Source organism: Pseudonaja textilis, chromosome 2, assembly GCF_049901715.1.
Source record: "Pseudonaja textilis isolate UNSWEBS1 chromosome 2, rPseTex1.2, whole genome shotgun sequence".
Taxonomy (NCBI): domain Eukaryota; kingdom Metazoa; phylum Chordata; class Lepidosauria; order Squamata; family Elapidae; genus Pseudonaja; species Pseudonaja textilis.
This window is the reverse complement of record NC_141991.1, coordinates 167,925,169-167,941,337: the sequence shown is the minus strand read 5'-3', so window position 1 is coordinate 167,941,337 and position 16,169 is coordinate 167,925,169. Positions and strand designations below refer to the sequence as shown.

At 38.5% G+C, this 16,169-nt stretch overlaps 1 protein-coding gene across 2 annotated transcripts; it reads left to right on the top strand.

Moving 5' to 3' along the window:
• Window positions 1–325: 325 nt before the first annotated feature.
• LOC113444122 (purpurin-like) lies at window positions 326–16,169 on the top strand. 2 transcript variants are annotated; one of them, XM_087926394.1, is made up of 6 exons: window positions 326–459; window positions 4,612–4,732; window positions 7,009–7,145; window positions 8,882–8,994; window positions 12,948–13,160; window positions 16,138–16,169. In XM_087926394.1, the coding sequence occupies exons 1-6, from the start codon at window positions 428–430 to the stop codon at window positions 16,152–16,154; spliced, it is 633 nt and encodes a 210-aa protein (XP_087782520.1). In that variant the 5' UTR covers window positions 326–427; the 3' UTR covers window positions 16,155–16,169. The 2 variants fall into 2 exon arrangements, with proteins under 2 accessions (XP_087782520.1, XP_026568476.2); XM_026712691.2 differs by lacking the exon at window positions 16,138–16,169 and adding an exon at window positions 14,301–15,726.

Sequence of the window (16,169 nt, the reverse complement as noted above, 5' to 3'; positions counted from 1 at the left end):
AACGGCATAAATAATCTTGTTGGTATTAAATATTTTGCAAAAGCTAAGCAGGCCTGGGCTTAGCTGGAAAAAATATGTTTAACCTAACTCAGATCTTGTGGTGCAGTTTTAAAATTGACTTCTGCACATTTAACTGGCTGTATGTTTTGTACAGGCTGAAATGACAAATATTTTTTTGGTTCTAGAGGTTTTGGGGTTGGGATGGTAACTTCTGTTATGTAAAAGATGTGTGGATTGAGAATTGAAGGTGGACAGTCCAGTACAAAGATTACAGATGGTGGTTTTTACATAATGGATAATTCACAGTTAAGCACCTTATTCAGATTCAAAAGATAAACATCCAATTAGAGTCTTTGCAAGCTTCCTTATTTAAAGGCAAGGAACAGCCGAGTCATCTATAGTGCTACAAGAGTCAGAATTATTTGCGATGAATTTGAGAAGCTCCAACAAGATATCAAGGTAGGTTTTTCAGAAAGTTTGTTTAGAGAGTCTGTTTTTGTTTGCTTATTCAGTTATTTGAAAGAAATGCCATGTTCCTTGTTAGCAGATATTAATGTAATCTTAAAGAGTCCTCTCTTTATTGCTTTCATGAGACAGAGATCAGATAGCTGGATTGATGGATAAATGCCTAAAAGAGTTTTGTTCTCTGTTTCATGAGTTAGGCCTAGAACATATGGAGGTTTTCAGCTATTCTGAGGATAACAGAGACGTCAAATCTTATTAGAAAAGAAAGATCTTGCCAGCTTAAATCAGTTCATTGTAAGCAGATAAATATTGCAGATAAAGTCAGGACTTCCAGTGTGCAACATATAGGAACTCTAGTTTTGGGAAAGCTGTGTGTGAATTCTCCCCCATTTGGACAATAGATTTAAGAACATTGCGTCTTATGTGTCAAGTAGGCTTTCAGCGGGGCAGACTGTTTGATTTGTTACTTCACAACATCACATAACACAAGAAAACACACACATTTAGTCTTTGCAACTAGGAGAGCCAGAAACTAGACCTTTGCTCAGAGATCAAAACCAACCAAAAGGCACTGCTATTGTCATTTTCAATAAACGATTGCAAAAAGTCAGAGGCAACCCAAGAAAAGTTACGTGATACCTTATCTAGTTTAATGGAGCCCTCTGAGAATCACTTAAAAGAGAGCATCCCAAATGTTGATTGCAATATGGTACACTTCCTGATCTAGATTCATAAGTAATTAGCTAATTAGTAGTTTGGGATGAACAGTGCTGATAATTTTGCAAGATGGCCCAAGATTGTCTCAGTAAAATATTAAAGGAACTGAATTATTATGCCAAAAAAATCAAAAATGAGCTCAATTCATGATGATTTTATGAACACATCCAGGGGGAGTTTCTTAGGGTTTCTTATTATAGAAGTGGTTTTCTATTACTTTCTTCAAAGTTATCTTTTTTTCATCTTCTTAGCCTACAGACCTCAAATTCCCTAGCAGTCTCACATCCAGCTATTAATTAGCTCTGAGCCTGCTTAACTTTTTCAAGATTAGCTAAGTTCAGGTAGGAGTTATTCTCTGCTTTTAATAAATTGATGGGTAAGAAGCCACCATCTGCTTATATCATCACCTTGACCCTTGCTGAATGGGCTTTTTCAACCCTGGAAATTTTAAGTTGTATAGGCAAACTCCCAGAATTCCCCAGCCAGTATGCTGGCTAAGGAATGCCAGGCGTTGAAGTCCAGACATCTCAAAGTTGGAAACATTGATCCGGAGGACTTCATATTATTTTGCAATCCTAAATGTTTCCAAGACTGGATAGATGGAAAGTCTGCTGGGAGTTATTGTAATACTGGTGGTAACATCTAAAGAAGGAGATTGCATGTTGTAGTCTAGATCAGGGGCTGCCAACCTTTTGGACCTCAGGGACCGCCATACTCATAATTTTAAATCTCACGGACCACTAATATGAATTTTGACTGATGGTGACTTGCTGATGTTGCTGAGAGAGAGAGAGAGAGAGAGAGAGAGAGAGAGAGAACATCACCACCAGATTTCTCTCTCTCCCTCTCCCTCTCCCTCTCCCCCCCTCTCTCTCCCACACACACACACAGAGTGGTCCCTCACCCGCCACCCACTCCAAGACAGCCACATTCCTAACCTGCTTTTCAGCTCCATTCTCAGTGGGAGGGGGAGAGAGAGAGATCTGATCTAACCTCGGAGGGCTGGTGGTGATGTTCTCTCTCTCTCCCTCCCTCTCTCCCTCCCTCTTTCTCTCTCTCTCTCTCTCTCACATACACACACACAAAGGTCCCTCACACACACACACACACCCTCCAAGGCAGCCACATTCTGTGGGCCACGTGGGCGGTGCAGCCTTGTGTTCCTGCGCAGCCTGGATTAATTGCTTTGGGGGGTGCTGTGGGGGTGACATTTCTCTGTGGACCACCAAAATTTTCTTGTGGACCACCAGTGGGCCACGGCCCACCGACTGGCAACCACTGGTTTAGATAACAACTGAAGTGAGGCTTTAGATTTTGCTTTCTGTAAAGTTTCAGTTGTGAGAGAACTAAAATCTTTTTTTAAAAAATGTTATCATTTGAAGCAACATATAGGAACTCTAGTTTTGGGAAAGCTGTGTGTGAATTCTCCCCCATTTGGACAATAGATTTAAGAACATTGCGTCTTATGTGTCCAGTAGGCTTTCAGCGGGGCAGACTGTTTGATTTATTACTTCACAACATCGCATAACACAAGAAAACACACACATTTAGTCTTTGCAACTAGGAGGGCCAGAAACTAGACCTTGCTCAGAGATCAAAACCAACCAAAAGGCACTGCTGTTCTCATTTTCAATAAACGATTGCAAAAAGTCAGAGGCAACCCAAGAAAAGTTATGTGATACCTTATCTAGTTTAATGGAGCCTTCTGAGAATCACTTAAAAGAGAGCATCCCAAATGTTGATTGCAATATGGTACACTTCCTGATCTAGATTCATAAGTAATTAGCTAATTAGTAGTTTGGGATGCACAGTGCTGATAATTTTGCAAGACGTCGCATTTGACAAGTGATCCCTCTCCATCAGTTTGAAGTGCTGTGGTTCAGCAGGTCTTTTGAAAAACAGGCCTTTTCTCGCTGTTTTGTTTTAATTCTTGAGACAATGAATATTGATTAATGGTGAATTTTAAAATCTCGGAGTTGTCTTTTGAGTGAATAGGCTGCGAAGGTGTCGGAAACAACCACATTGGAGAAAGGAACAGGTGACTTGGAAGCAGGTGTAAATTAATCAGATCCAGGGAAGACTGGCACCATTTTGCTTTAGAAACCCAAAAGATAAATGACATCTGTGATCATAAGCAGATATTAACTGGGGAGATAATAACCTGCTGTCTTTTGCATTCAAGCAATTCTCTACGCTGGTATTTCAGCAACCATCAATCTCAACAATTGCAATTCTGGGATGGTAGAGAGTAGCAGGCTTCTTTGGAAAAGCTAGGTTAAAAAAAGCTTCAATGGATACAAAAGAAAGAATAAGATTGCAGCCATAAAATTATTCAAAGGGGAACTGTAAGAGAAGAGCATAGACAATGGCAAAAGGATTTACTCTAAGTGCATATTTAATGTATGCATATGGAAAGTTGGGTGTGTGTGTGTTAATGGTCCAGGTGAAGTATTCCACCACAAGGGGAAGTAATTAATGTCAGAGGTATGTTTAGCACAACCTATGATTTACAAGGTGTCATTATAGCCCTAAAAAGGCTTTGTTCTCTCATTATAGCCCTAAAAAGTATAGCCCTCTCATTATAGCCCCTCAATCATTTTCATCATAGTTCTTGCAATCAAGTTGAGCTGAATAACCAGAAATATATAGGGTATACCCCCTGAAAGTTGCTGCCATGTTATAATATTGAATGTGGCCCAAGGGGGACATTATGACATGCATAGATAATTATTAATTAATAATCAATTTATCATATTAATTGAGCTAATACAGTCTTTCTTCAGTCATGCTTTAATTTCCCTTTATATTAAATATTGCATTTGTCCTTCTCACAGTCACAATTTTGTGCTGACTGCCTTTTTTTTCTTTTGGTTTTATTGTGGTTATTATCATATCCCTTCAAGGGCAACCCTCCCAAAATGATTTGAAAGTCTGAGCTAGAGGGATTGATTGAAAGGTTCTTTAATTGGATCATTAGTTAGGAACACTCCGTCTAATTATTTGGCCTTTTGAGTTGCTTAATGCCCATCTTGTTCTGTGACTTGACCTCAGATTCAACTCCAGTTTATTCACTTGTGACCGTATCTCACAGAGATTACTTGTAGTAAGTAGGAATGTATGCCCTGACTTTGAACTCAAAGTGAGGGAAGAATCTTTAGTAGTGAAATACTAGAACAGGGGTCCCCAAACTTGGCAACTTTAAGACTTGTGGACTTCAACTCCAGAATTATCCAGCCAGCTGGGTTAGGGTTAGGATTTGATCAGCTGGCTGGAGAATTCTGGGAGTTGAAATCCACAAGTCTTAAAGTTGCCAAGTTTGGAGACCTCTGTACTAGAAGATGAATGCCGGTAACCAAGTAAATAAAAACGAGACATTATGGTGGATATAGCTGTCTTTTTAATCTGAGCTGAATTCTGTTGCTTTTACAGAATGAAATACAATCACTATACCCTCCTGATGACCCTGATCTTCATGATTAATGATTGCATGGGACAGACTTCCTGTGTGGTGGATTCATTTACTGTGAAGGAAGACTTTGACCCCAAACGGGTAACTACGAACACTTTCTAATATCAAGGGCGAAGAGCATGTGGATTGAATTAAAATCATTAGTTGAAGTCCACATAACTTTGTGTGCATGAACCGGACTTGGTGTCTAAAATGTGTCACTCTTAGCAGAGTCAGTTTTGATTTTGTTTTTTTGTTTTTTTTAAATCTCAACTTACTTTGCTCCTGGGAACCCACAGTATTTGGAAGTCAGTCTTATTCCTCTTCGTTTTATAGTTTTGGCTCAGGAGATACGCATGCTGTACAGTATCTGGGGTGGGGTGAGAAATGATCTCCTGTATCTGTTTCATGCCCCTCCTGCAGCTAATTTAGGAAGGAGAGTGATCACCAAGGCAGGCAAAGCAACCTAAAATCTCCTTCAAATCCAGCTCTACTCTTGCTGATTTCATAGCAGTCAGGGTCCATATTGTTTTTTTGACAATAATATGAGAGCAGTGTCACATTGCTTTCTCTTGGTTGTTTGGTTGTGTTGGGTTTTTTTGAAAACTATTCATTCATTCACTCACTCACTCAATCCTCCACTCCACTCCACTCCACTCCATTCCATTCCATTCCATTCCATTCCATTCCATTCCATTCCATTCCATTCCATTCCATTCCTCCATGATTTTTGTGCTGCCTATCTCACCTTGAGGCAACTCTGGATGGCTTACAAACTTTAAAAGTCGGTAAAACATTACACAATAAATAACAATAATAATTTACAATTAAAGGTTGAGGAGAAAGAGGGAGTGCTACACATAAGGAGTGGTGGGGGTCTTCTCTTAACCTGTCAACCAATTCCAGTGTAATGCACCCTGTTGGACACCCCCCAGGCCAACTGGCAGGTCTTCAGATCCTTAAAGAAGGTTCTCACCTTGGGGAGGTGAGGGTACAATGTTTCAAAAGGAAGGAACCATGACCCAGGCTCTTCTCCTCTGGGTCTCACCAGTCAAAATTCCTTGACTGATAAGGTCCACAGCATGCCTTTTTTTGCAGGCCTGTACTATTGGGGTGAGATGGTTCCTCGGTTAGCCTGGACCCAGATTAACTTCCCAGTCTATTCCACACTCTTTAATATTTCTCAGTGGTTCCTATTTAAGTTTTAAGTATGCCTGACTCGATTTAATTTCCCAGCCCAAAGAAGCAGCTGTCAACTCGGAGGCTCTTCCAAGCAAAACCAAAGAAGTGCAGGGGGGCTTTGGGCCATTGAATCCAAAACACTGGGACAAAGTGTCTCACGTAAATAAATGACAGATTGGTTAATCTGTGTCTGTCCAGTTCTTGCTGAATTATATTCTCAGCAGCCCCAACCCATATGCCAATAGTGAGGTATGATGGGAGGCATAATTCAATAAATCTATATGGGTACAAATTCCCCAATTCAGTGTCTGGTAGATCACCTCCCACTAGGAAAACAAGAACTGTATTTCTTCAACAGTTTGTTTCCATTATTAATTGGTCCTTTATATCAATGATTTTCTTAATGTGTGTCATGCCCCTCTTGGAATCTGATTCTGAGGGGGAGGTTGAGCAGCTGACAGGGAGTGGGAGTGTGGCTCCGGTGGCTGCGGAGGAAACTGGGGCAGGCACAGTCCAGCTGGGCATTCAGAGTAAGACCCAGGTCTACCCCCTCTTCATCCTAGGGCACGCAGGGAGGAACGGATAAAGGAGCAACATGAGTTACGTGGGTCACGGGGGAGAAAAGGGCCCTGATTCCCTTCATTAGCTGCAGCTAATTTTTATTGTAAGAAATAGATTGTTACTTGATTCTTCTGTTTGAATAGCTTTCAGCTTTTATTAATCTCCATGTATTTATATTCTGCCTTTATACAGTATATGTTTTTATAAATAACTCAAGGCAGCAAACAAATTTCTAATATCCTTCCCTCCTCCTATTGTCCCCACAACAACAATCCTGGGAGGTGTGTTGGGCCAAGAGTTGGACTGGCCCAAAGTCACCCAACTGGCTTTTATGCTGAGGTAGGAGTGGAATTCAGTCTCCTGGTTTCTAGACTGGCACCTTAATCAATAGACCCAACTTCCAACTATTCAGACAGATTCAGGATAGAGTTGTGGGGTTCACTGTATCCAAATTAGTCAACTGTTTAAGATCTGTGTTTAAATTAAGGACACGTAGGCAATCAGTTTGCAAGAGTATCTCCATCTTTTCTTCAGATCCAGTTAATACTTGAACTTTAGTCATGTCTTGTGCAGTGTTCATTGTGAAGATGTATTCACTGTCCTTACCTATTTATTTATTTATTTTTGTATTTTAGTATGCAGGTAAATGGTATGCTCTGGCCAAGAAAGACCCAGAAGGATTGTTTTTACAGGATAATATCTCAGCTGAATACACCATTGAGGAGGATGGGACTATGACTGCGTCTTCCAAAGGCAGAATGAAGCTTTTTGGGTAAGCTGCAGCTGCATATGAATAGCTAGCATTTCTGTGTATCATTAGGCACTTGTTCGTTTTATGCAGAATTACATTTTTGTGATCAAGATGCCCAGGGACTCTGATGTGGAAGTCACGAAGTGGAAGCCCTGGCTCATATAGCCCTGGCTCATTGAATAACACTGAGTTTGCACAAAAGTAACCCACCACTCACAAATCACAATGACTTGTTTCACCCAGCAAAATTGGGGCAAGCCAAGCAATAGCAATAGCAATAGCACTCAGACTTATATACCGCTTTGCAGTGCTTTACAGCCCTCTCTAAGCGGTTTGCAGGGCCTGCCTATTGCCCCCAACAATCTGGGTCCTCATTTTACTGACCTCGGAAGGATGGAAGGCTGAGTCAACCTTGAGCCAGGTGATGTTTGAACTGATAGCCGGCAGTCAGCAGAAGTAGCCTGCAATGCTGCATTCTAACCATTGTCCCACCGCGGTTCTTAGGTTAAGCAACCTATGTTATTATTTATTTATTTATTCATCAGATTCTTATCCTTATTTACTGTTTTTTATAAATTAACTCAAGGTGGCAAATATGCCTAGTACTCCTTCCTTCTTCTATTTTTCCCACAATAACAACCCCGCGAGGTGAGTTGGATGGAGAGAGAGTGACTGGCCCAAAGACACCCAGCAGGCTTTTTATGCCTCAAGGTGCGGGGTTGGGGTGGGGGTGGGGGGCGAGGATGGGTCTCCTGTTTTCCACCTGGTGCCTTAACCACACAATATGTGAATTCAGGCATTGTGAAGACTGCAAACAAGTAAAATGAGGTCTTCCAGACGGTTTGGTGATCAAAGTCTTAATCTGCAGAGTTAACCATCAACAGTGCTGGGAATTGTAATCCAAAGGATATTATAGAAGGCACCAAGTTGCAGTTGCTGAAAATTACACTATATGTTTAGATCATCCAGCAGTGATTAGTGTGTGTCAATTCGGTTGTCTGTTGTCACTAATCTAGGTAGTCTTCAACATACAACCGTTTCACTCAAAAAAGTGACCACTCAAAGTTAAAACGGCACTGAAAAAAGTGACTTATGAACCATTTTTCACACTTATGACTGTTGCAGCATCCCCATGGTCACATGATCAAAATCCAGATGCTTGGCAACTGACTCATACTTAGTCAGGTTCCAGTGTCCTGGGGTCATGTGATCACCTTTAGCAACCTTCTGGCGAACAAAATCAATGGGTAGGCCAGATTCGTTTAACAATTGTGTTACTAATTTAACAACTGCAGTGGTTCATTTCAGTGCTTCCTGGATTTACTCAATATGACAAACCAGAAAATCACAGAATAACTTAGGTTTATGCATCATACTAACTAAGCCACAACAATCCCAACCAAGATTAAAAGTTGCAAATTTTAGCATTTTTGTGGAAATGTAGACACCAAGTTTGTTGTGCAAGTTGCATGAAGAACAAGGAACAACTAATGCAGAGCAGATGTGAGGCAAGCAAGTTGCTCTTGGCATGACATGGTATATGGCTTTGAGCTATCATCTTAATAAACCAGTCTTTCTCAATCTCAGAAAGTTTAAGGTGTGTGGACTTCAACTCCTGAATTCTCCAGTATGTATTTACTGTAATAAACAGTACTGTACTGGAATCAGGACAGGATGCAAGCATAGTATATTCCAGGCAAAAGAGCAAAATGTTAGCTACATGGGAAAAATTTAATTTTGGTATCTTTTTGTTTCAGATTCTGGATGATTTGTGCCGATATGGCTGCTCAATATTCGGTACCTGACCCCACCACACCAGGCAAAATGTTCATGAATTACCAAGGCCTGGCAAGCTACTTGTCAAGTGGAGGTCAGTTTTTTTTTCCTTTCAGTTTTTAAGCAGAGCATGAGCGCAACATCATTTTCCTACCTATCTTTTTAAAAATAATTGTCATTCAAACTTTTTAAAGTGAAGTTAAAAACTAACACCAACCAATATAAAGTAAGAAAGAAAAAGGAGAAATCAAAGAGAAAGCTAACAGTGAAAGAAATAAAAAGAAAAATAGAAAAGAAAAAAAAGGTACCAAGGAGGTGTTTCCAATTTTCTTTACAATAGTTGTTAGTACAATTATAAATATATTTATTTCTCTTCTTTTTACAATCTATCTTGCCTAATCATCAAGTTTTTTATATCATTTCTCACCTAGAAAGGGACATTATTATCTCTGACAATGGAGTAAATACATTGGATTGCATCGTATATGCCATTAACATGTCAAACACATTGATTGCATTGTATGCCATTAACATGTCATATCTTTAATGACTATTATTTTACCTTCTGGTAGAGAATTCTATCATTCAATTAAGTGTTGCAAAGAGAGAGAAAAAAAGGAAGTTCTGAATCTCTCACTGTTTCATTAGATGACTCCAGAATTAGAGAGGAAGAGACACTTCTATTTAATTTCACTATGTTGTGCATAATTTTAGGCATCCCTTCGCTACCTGTTTCCAGCCATATTTTTTTTTTTTTGCTTTTCCTCTAAGTTTATGGCCAAGAATGTATGGGAAAAACTATGTGCCATACATTCATGTCATCCTAGATATATCAGAATATTCTGAAATGGTGCTTAAAATCCAAAATTAAATCCATTTGAGACTCCAAGGTGCTTCTTCAAAAGGCAACTTGACTGTTTTTTCCTTGAGGAAGAACATTTTTTTCCTTGAGGTTCTTCTTCCTCAAGGAAAAACCAGTCCAGTTGCCTTTTGAAGAAGCACTTTTTTTTTTGAAAATTTTATTTGGGTTTTCACAAAAACAAAATACAAATAAAACATCTTTTTTGAAAATAGCATGGTCCCAGGTTATCACTTCTTCATACAGACACAAAACTCAATTTCATGCTCATTTTTATATTCTATTCCATATCTTATTACCATTTTATATTTTCTACATTTCCCCCCCTCTTTTAATTTTCTCAACTTTGTTTTAATTATCTCAATTCAAATCATTATATTTATACTTTTGTCTGTCCTGCTACAATTTCACATTGTCTTTTCTTATTAAGCAAATTTTTCCCTGTAGTTACCAATTAAGAGTATGACACCTTTATATCCTTTAATTTTATCCATTCAAGCTCTTATTTAAGCTTCAATGTATAGCTTTAAGATTATAGCATTCAATATAATACATAACTTCCAATCGAATTCTGCTTGGTACATTCTTAAAATAGACACTATATTCTTAAAAAGAAAAAATTATATGTATATGTAAATAAAACACATTCCCTTCCAATTCAATTCTATCATTAATATGCATTAAAATCTTAACATTTTTAACATTTCTTTTCAATTGAATATCATACTTCCTTGGGAACACTTATAAACTTTCCATAGTTAATTCTTTTTTTCCCATATTTCTCACTTACGTTTTTATAAATCATTACTAATAATTAAAAATGTTCCCTTTTAATTCTCTCAATCATTTTAATTCATTTATTTATTAACACACATCCCACTGCATTACAATAAATATTTTATCCATCATCATATTTTCTAAAGTTATTTCTATTTGTAATATAACAAAGCTATCTTATGTACCTTTTACAATTAAATTTTCACCCATTATCTCTAAACAAACTTACGGTTACAATCCTTGTATCTTTTCTGTTTCTCTATTTCTTGTTTCTGTCTTTTACAACTTCTTTTCTTTGCCTTCTTCCCCCTCTTCTTCTCCCTCCCCTTTTTACCCCCTCGTCTCTTTACTTCTAACTCTCTCATCTGTAATCCCTCTTCTGTTGCTTTCTAATATTATACTTATCTTTCAAATTGTTCTTCTTCTTTTTGGTTGTTTTTTCTAATCTTAAACCTTTCACTCTCTTTCCCCCCTTTTCATTTTTCCCCCCACTTAAAATTATTTGATCACTAAAGATGGCTTCTTCTTTGTCCCAATCTTCTTGTTCTGCAAACGTTTCTTGTTGCTTCTCATAGTTCCAGATCTCCATTTCTAAGAATTGAAACACAAAGCCAAAGAACTTCTCCCTTCTTGTGCGTCTTTTTTTTCCATTTTTTAAGTTCCGTTTTCAGTTCTTCTAAGAGTGATACCATTTTAAAAAATTTTAAACAACCACCTAGTTAATCTAGATGCAAAAACCAAAAATCACCAAGTAATCCAAATAATCCAAGGCTGTTTCTACTTGCTTCTTTTTTCTACTTTCTCTTCCTGGGGTTCTATTATTTTGTTACCAAGTTTCCATTAAAATGTATCTTTGAGGAATCTTGTTAAAATTTCACTGTAAGTTCCTTTTAATTACAGTTCCATTCCTTAATTCCAGGCAGCCCCCTCCATTTTTCCAGATCCTGCCCTTCTATTCTTTTTTTTTCTCCTTTCCAGCTTTTAAAAACTTTTAAATGTCCAGAAATCTTTATTATCCCTTTGACTTTTATTTTCAGCTTAGATGCCTATTAATGTCAAAGTGGATTTTTTTTCAATTTCTTGCTTAAGTCTCTTAGCTGTCAGTATAAGGAAGGGAAGAAAAAAAAAACCTAATCCTTTCCCTTCTCTTTCTCCTTCGCAGTTTCAAAATCTTTGGGAACAATGTTGTTAAGTTTAAATTCCAGGGTACCTTATTTGTTGCTTTTGCTGTTTGACCCGGTCAACCAAAACTTTCTCTTCTTATCTTCCTCCTGCACATTCTTTTCCAGTAGAATTCTTCTTTGTGGTGGCCATCTCTAACCACCGCTACAACCGCCTTTGGGAAAGGGAGTAATGGCTAGCTGGGGAGGAGAGATGCAGCTCTCCTCAACCCTGCAGGCAGTCTCCCCCCTCTTCACCACCTCTACAGAGTGGCTTAGCCCCGAAACCAGCCGGCTCGGGGCGCTCCAGCCACAAGCACGGATCGAAGCCTCGGAGAAACGAGGTTTCGGTCTGTCACCGAAGAAGCTCAAACCGGAAGTCCCTTGAAGAAGAAGCACTTTGGAGACACCTATGATCTGGATGACTGAGAATCTCCACATATATATCCATTTGAGTGTTTGCAGTCTTACTGGCATTATCTTAGTCCTTTGTATGCGTATCCCTCTATTTATTGTTGATTGTATGACTCATTGTTTTAGTTAAAAAATATTCAAGATGGCTTCAGTAAGAAAGAAAATTATGTCCTAATTTTAAAAAACTTCTGATTCCTTTCTGTAATGCCAGCAGAACATTCTAAAATAAATTCAGTTTAAATTCAAAGCAAAGTCACACAATCCACTAAGAATGAAACTTGATGAGGTAGATTAAATTTAGAGGTTTCCAAACTTTGGCAATTTTAAGACATGTGGAGTTTAATTCCCAAAATTCCCCAGCTAGATGGGGAATTCTGGAAGTTGAAGTCTACACATCTTAAAGTTGCCAAGATTGGGAAATCCTGCTTCAGAGTGCATCTCAAATAGCGGAAATCGTGACTTGAAAAACATCTTAGTAATGGTGGGAAAACCTACACTGTCATATTTTCTAGCAAGAAAAATTATGTCACTCTACTTCTTTTTCCTCTCTCCCTGTTGCTGCTTTCTATCTTTGTTAAGAAAGATGAGCAACACCTTGAGGATATTAAGATATTAATCCTTCAAATGACAAATCTGGGTAGTTAGCTTTTCTCTTTGTCTTTTCAAGGTCTATGCCCTATACTCCCAGGAAGGTTTTTCTAAATTCTGATTTTGTGTGTGTGTGAACAAAAACATGCAGGAAGGACATAGGGTCCCTGAATTAATACTGATTCTTTCGTTTCTGACACAATCAATAGTTAACAGAACTCATTATGTACACTGGATTTTTTATTCCAGGTGATAATTACTGGGTGATTGACACAGATTATGATAACTATGCCATCACCTATGCTTGCCGCACTGTGAAGGAGGATGGGTCCTGTGATGATGGCTATGCCCTTGTTTTCTCCCGCAACCCTCGGGGCCTTCCCCCTGTCATTCAGAAAATCGTGCAGCAGAAACAGGAGGAAATCTGCATGTCTGGCCTGTTCCAGCCTGTGCTACAGTCAGGTATGTGGAAAGGCCCGATGGCTCCAGTCATGAATTTAACTTCTGTGGGGCAACACGGAGCACTGATCTATCAAAAGACCGAATTTGGTATAGACTATGGAAAGGAAGAATGTGGGAAAGCTGTTCCAGTCTAGGCCTGTGATGGTGAACCTATGGCCCGCGTGCCAGAGGTGGCATGCAGAGTTCTCAGTGGGCATGCTCACCATTACCAGCTGATCTTCTGGTTTCTGGCCAGTTGGTCTTCGTGGGTGCTGGAGCACCGGAAAACAGTCTGAAAAATGGCCTGTTTTTTGGCCATTTTTTGAGCCATTCTGGGGGCTTTTTCGAGCCATTTGTCATGCCAAAAACAGCCTGAAAACACCCCAAAATGACCCCAAAATTACCAAAAATGGGTCAAAAAATGGCCTGAGAATGGCCCTCCAAATGGCCAAAAAACAGGCATGCGCACCCCAGCCAGCTGGTCTTCGGTTTTCTGGAGCTCCATATATGCACATTCCAGTTTGGGCACTCGATGCTGAAAAGCTTCACCATCACTGCTCTAGACAATTCTAGCCCTGGCATCAGATTCTGAGATCATGAGAATTCCTGGTGCATGATCGATACAATTGCACCAAACCATAATTTTAGCACTGATAAAGACCCCTCATAATATCGTTTAATTGGTTTGGCTTGGCATGTTGTGTAAACCTTAAACTATAGGATCTAAGAAATTGTGGTTTAATAAATTATGATTAAATAAACCACACCACAGCATGATGATTCAGCCAAGGTCTCTAACAACAGATGATAAAAATGTTTCTGTGAAGACTATATATAGAAAGCCTTCCACATTTAGTTCAATCGCGATTATGAATTTTTTAAAAAGCTGTCTCAAGCTTGAGATTGCAGTCATCTTATCTAGCAATGAATCCCTTAAATAAAACTAAATCTACTTCAGAATTAAAGTTGTGCTATTGCCAGTTAATTTTATGGCCTGAACCCCAGATGTAGTATTTACTGATTCTCCTATAGATAAAACTAAGGAATGTAAAAAAATGCCTTGTGGAATTGTCATGTATAGAAACAAGTAAATAAATGATCTGAACAACTTTTTGTTGCATTAAGGGCACTAAAGGGTGTTTATTTTGTTTGTCTCCACAGGGGCTTGTTAAATCGAAACTCCTCCAGTCCAGAGATGGAGTAAAAGGCCTAATGTAAACATCTCAAACATGTTCCTCACAAATTCTTTAAATCATTTTCCCCCCAAAGCACATTTAAGTGCTAATTTCTAGTATTTAGACTTTTGAAAGAAAACTGGCTCAAGGATATAGCACATTATTTCTCGTATGAACTCTTGCATAAACTGATGCATCAGTTTAAAAACTAGACCTTTTTCAATTGTCTTTTAATTTTAATTTAACCTCTCTTGGGCAAATATTTATCTGGTATGGCACTGAATCCTTCAACAAAAGGTACAGGCTTTATGAATGTAATTTTCCTACTACAAACTTTTCTCAAAATCCTATGCCAAGTTTTTCTTTTTCTGCATTAATTCCATTATTAATTCTTATTAATTTAAATTAATTCTTATTAATTTAAATAGAGAAGCACCAGCTATACACAAGATGTTTATGGAGATTCTCAGTCATCTAAGTCATAGTTGTCCCAAAGGTGCTTTCTTTCAAAAAGCAATTTGTTGTTTTTTTGAGCAAAACAAGAAAGCCCAGTTGCCTTTTGAAAACACCTTTGGATTATACATAAGTTATATTTGGAACGACAAACTATTTCAAAATTGTAGTTCACAGAATACATTAACCCAGATATTGCAAAGGGAGGCTTTCTATGGGGCCTCCACTATTCTTTGTGTAGTTCCACCCAAAATGGACAATCTCCAATATCCTGTTCTGCTAGAGATATAGAATTGAGGAAGCTTCTCAATAAAGATCCTGCAGACCACACACTGTATCTGCTTACAAAGGAAAGAGAACAGCGTGGCTTTCTTGTTTGTGCGTTTTAGTCAACAGATGACGTTTTTCTTAGCAGTTGGTGGTTCTTCAGCTTTACTCCTTACTGCGCTTGTCTAATTATTTAGCAAATTATCTGGTATCGTGGCTCAAATTTCTCAGCAGGATTTGGAAATTACGTTCGACAAAGGAGACATTTATTTTATAAGTTTGAATTATGTTTTTTTGTTTTTGTTTTTGGAGGTTGGTCAAAAGGGGCATTGCATTCATTCATTAGCTCATGCTTAAAGATCCTTAAAAGTATAACTTCCCTATCACCATTTCCAAATCCCTCAGCTGTTCACAGATTAACCATTTTACATCCTACATGTGCAGGGCATAGTTTATGGATGATGTCAAAGCACATCTTATTTACAATAGGCAGTTCCTCCTTCTCTTTATTCCTTGGAACATTTTCTTCAATTCCTGTTGGTATAGTGTCTTGGAAGTATGGACAAAAATTGTCACAAGAATTGTCTTTCTAATGCTGCAATGTAATTCATAACTACTGTATGTAAGAATTAGCAATGGTATGAATAAGGAGAAGAATCTATTTGAATGAATAAACCTCATTGTGAACCTTTCTTGTCTATTTCTGTTGTTGCTCAGTCACTAAGTGATATCTGGCTCTTTGCACCCCCATGGACCATAGCATGCCAGGCCCTCATCCTCCAGTGAGTCCCCAAGTCTGCCCAAATTCACGCCCACTACGTCATTCACACTATCTAACCATTCTTGTCAACAGAAATGTCTTCTCCCCGCCACTTCTGCCTAAATTCACAACTGTAGCTTCAGAAGAGATTTTGAAATAATTTTAATAGTCATAAACTAGCTTGCATAGCATGGGTAGGTAAGATGAGAAAAACACCAAATCTTCCATATCAGAGAAGGGGAAGACTCAGATATTCAGTTCATTGGGGTAGGTTTTCATAATGCCCAACCTGTTGTACCCTTATGGACTTGTTAATTACTTAATGACTATCCACTAAACATAGGAACTGTTCTCCAATGAAAACCACTGGGCTTG

Excerpts from the sequence above, each read along its gene's own strand:
- LOC113444122 (XM_087926394.1), top strand. The coding sequence starts at position 428 with ATGAATTTGAGAAGCTCCAACAAGATATCAAG. Across the intron at positions 460-4,611 it reads AGCTCCAACAAGATATCAAG|AATGAAATACAATCACTATA; the intron begins GTAGGTTTTTCA and ends TTGCTTTTACAG. Across the intron at positions 8,995-12,947 it reads AAGCTACTTGTCAAGTGGAG|GTGATAATTACTGGGTGATT; the intron begins GTCAGTTTTTTT and ends TTTTTATTCCAG.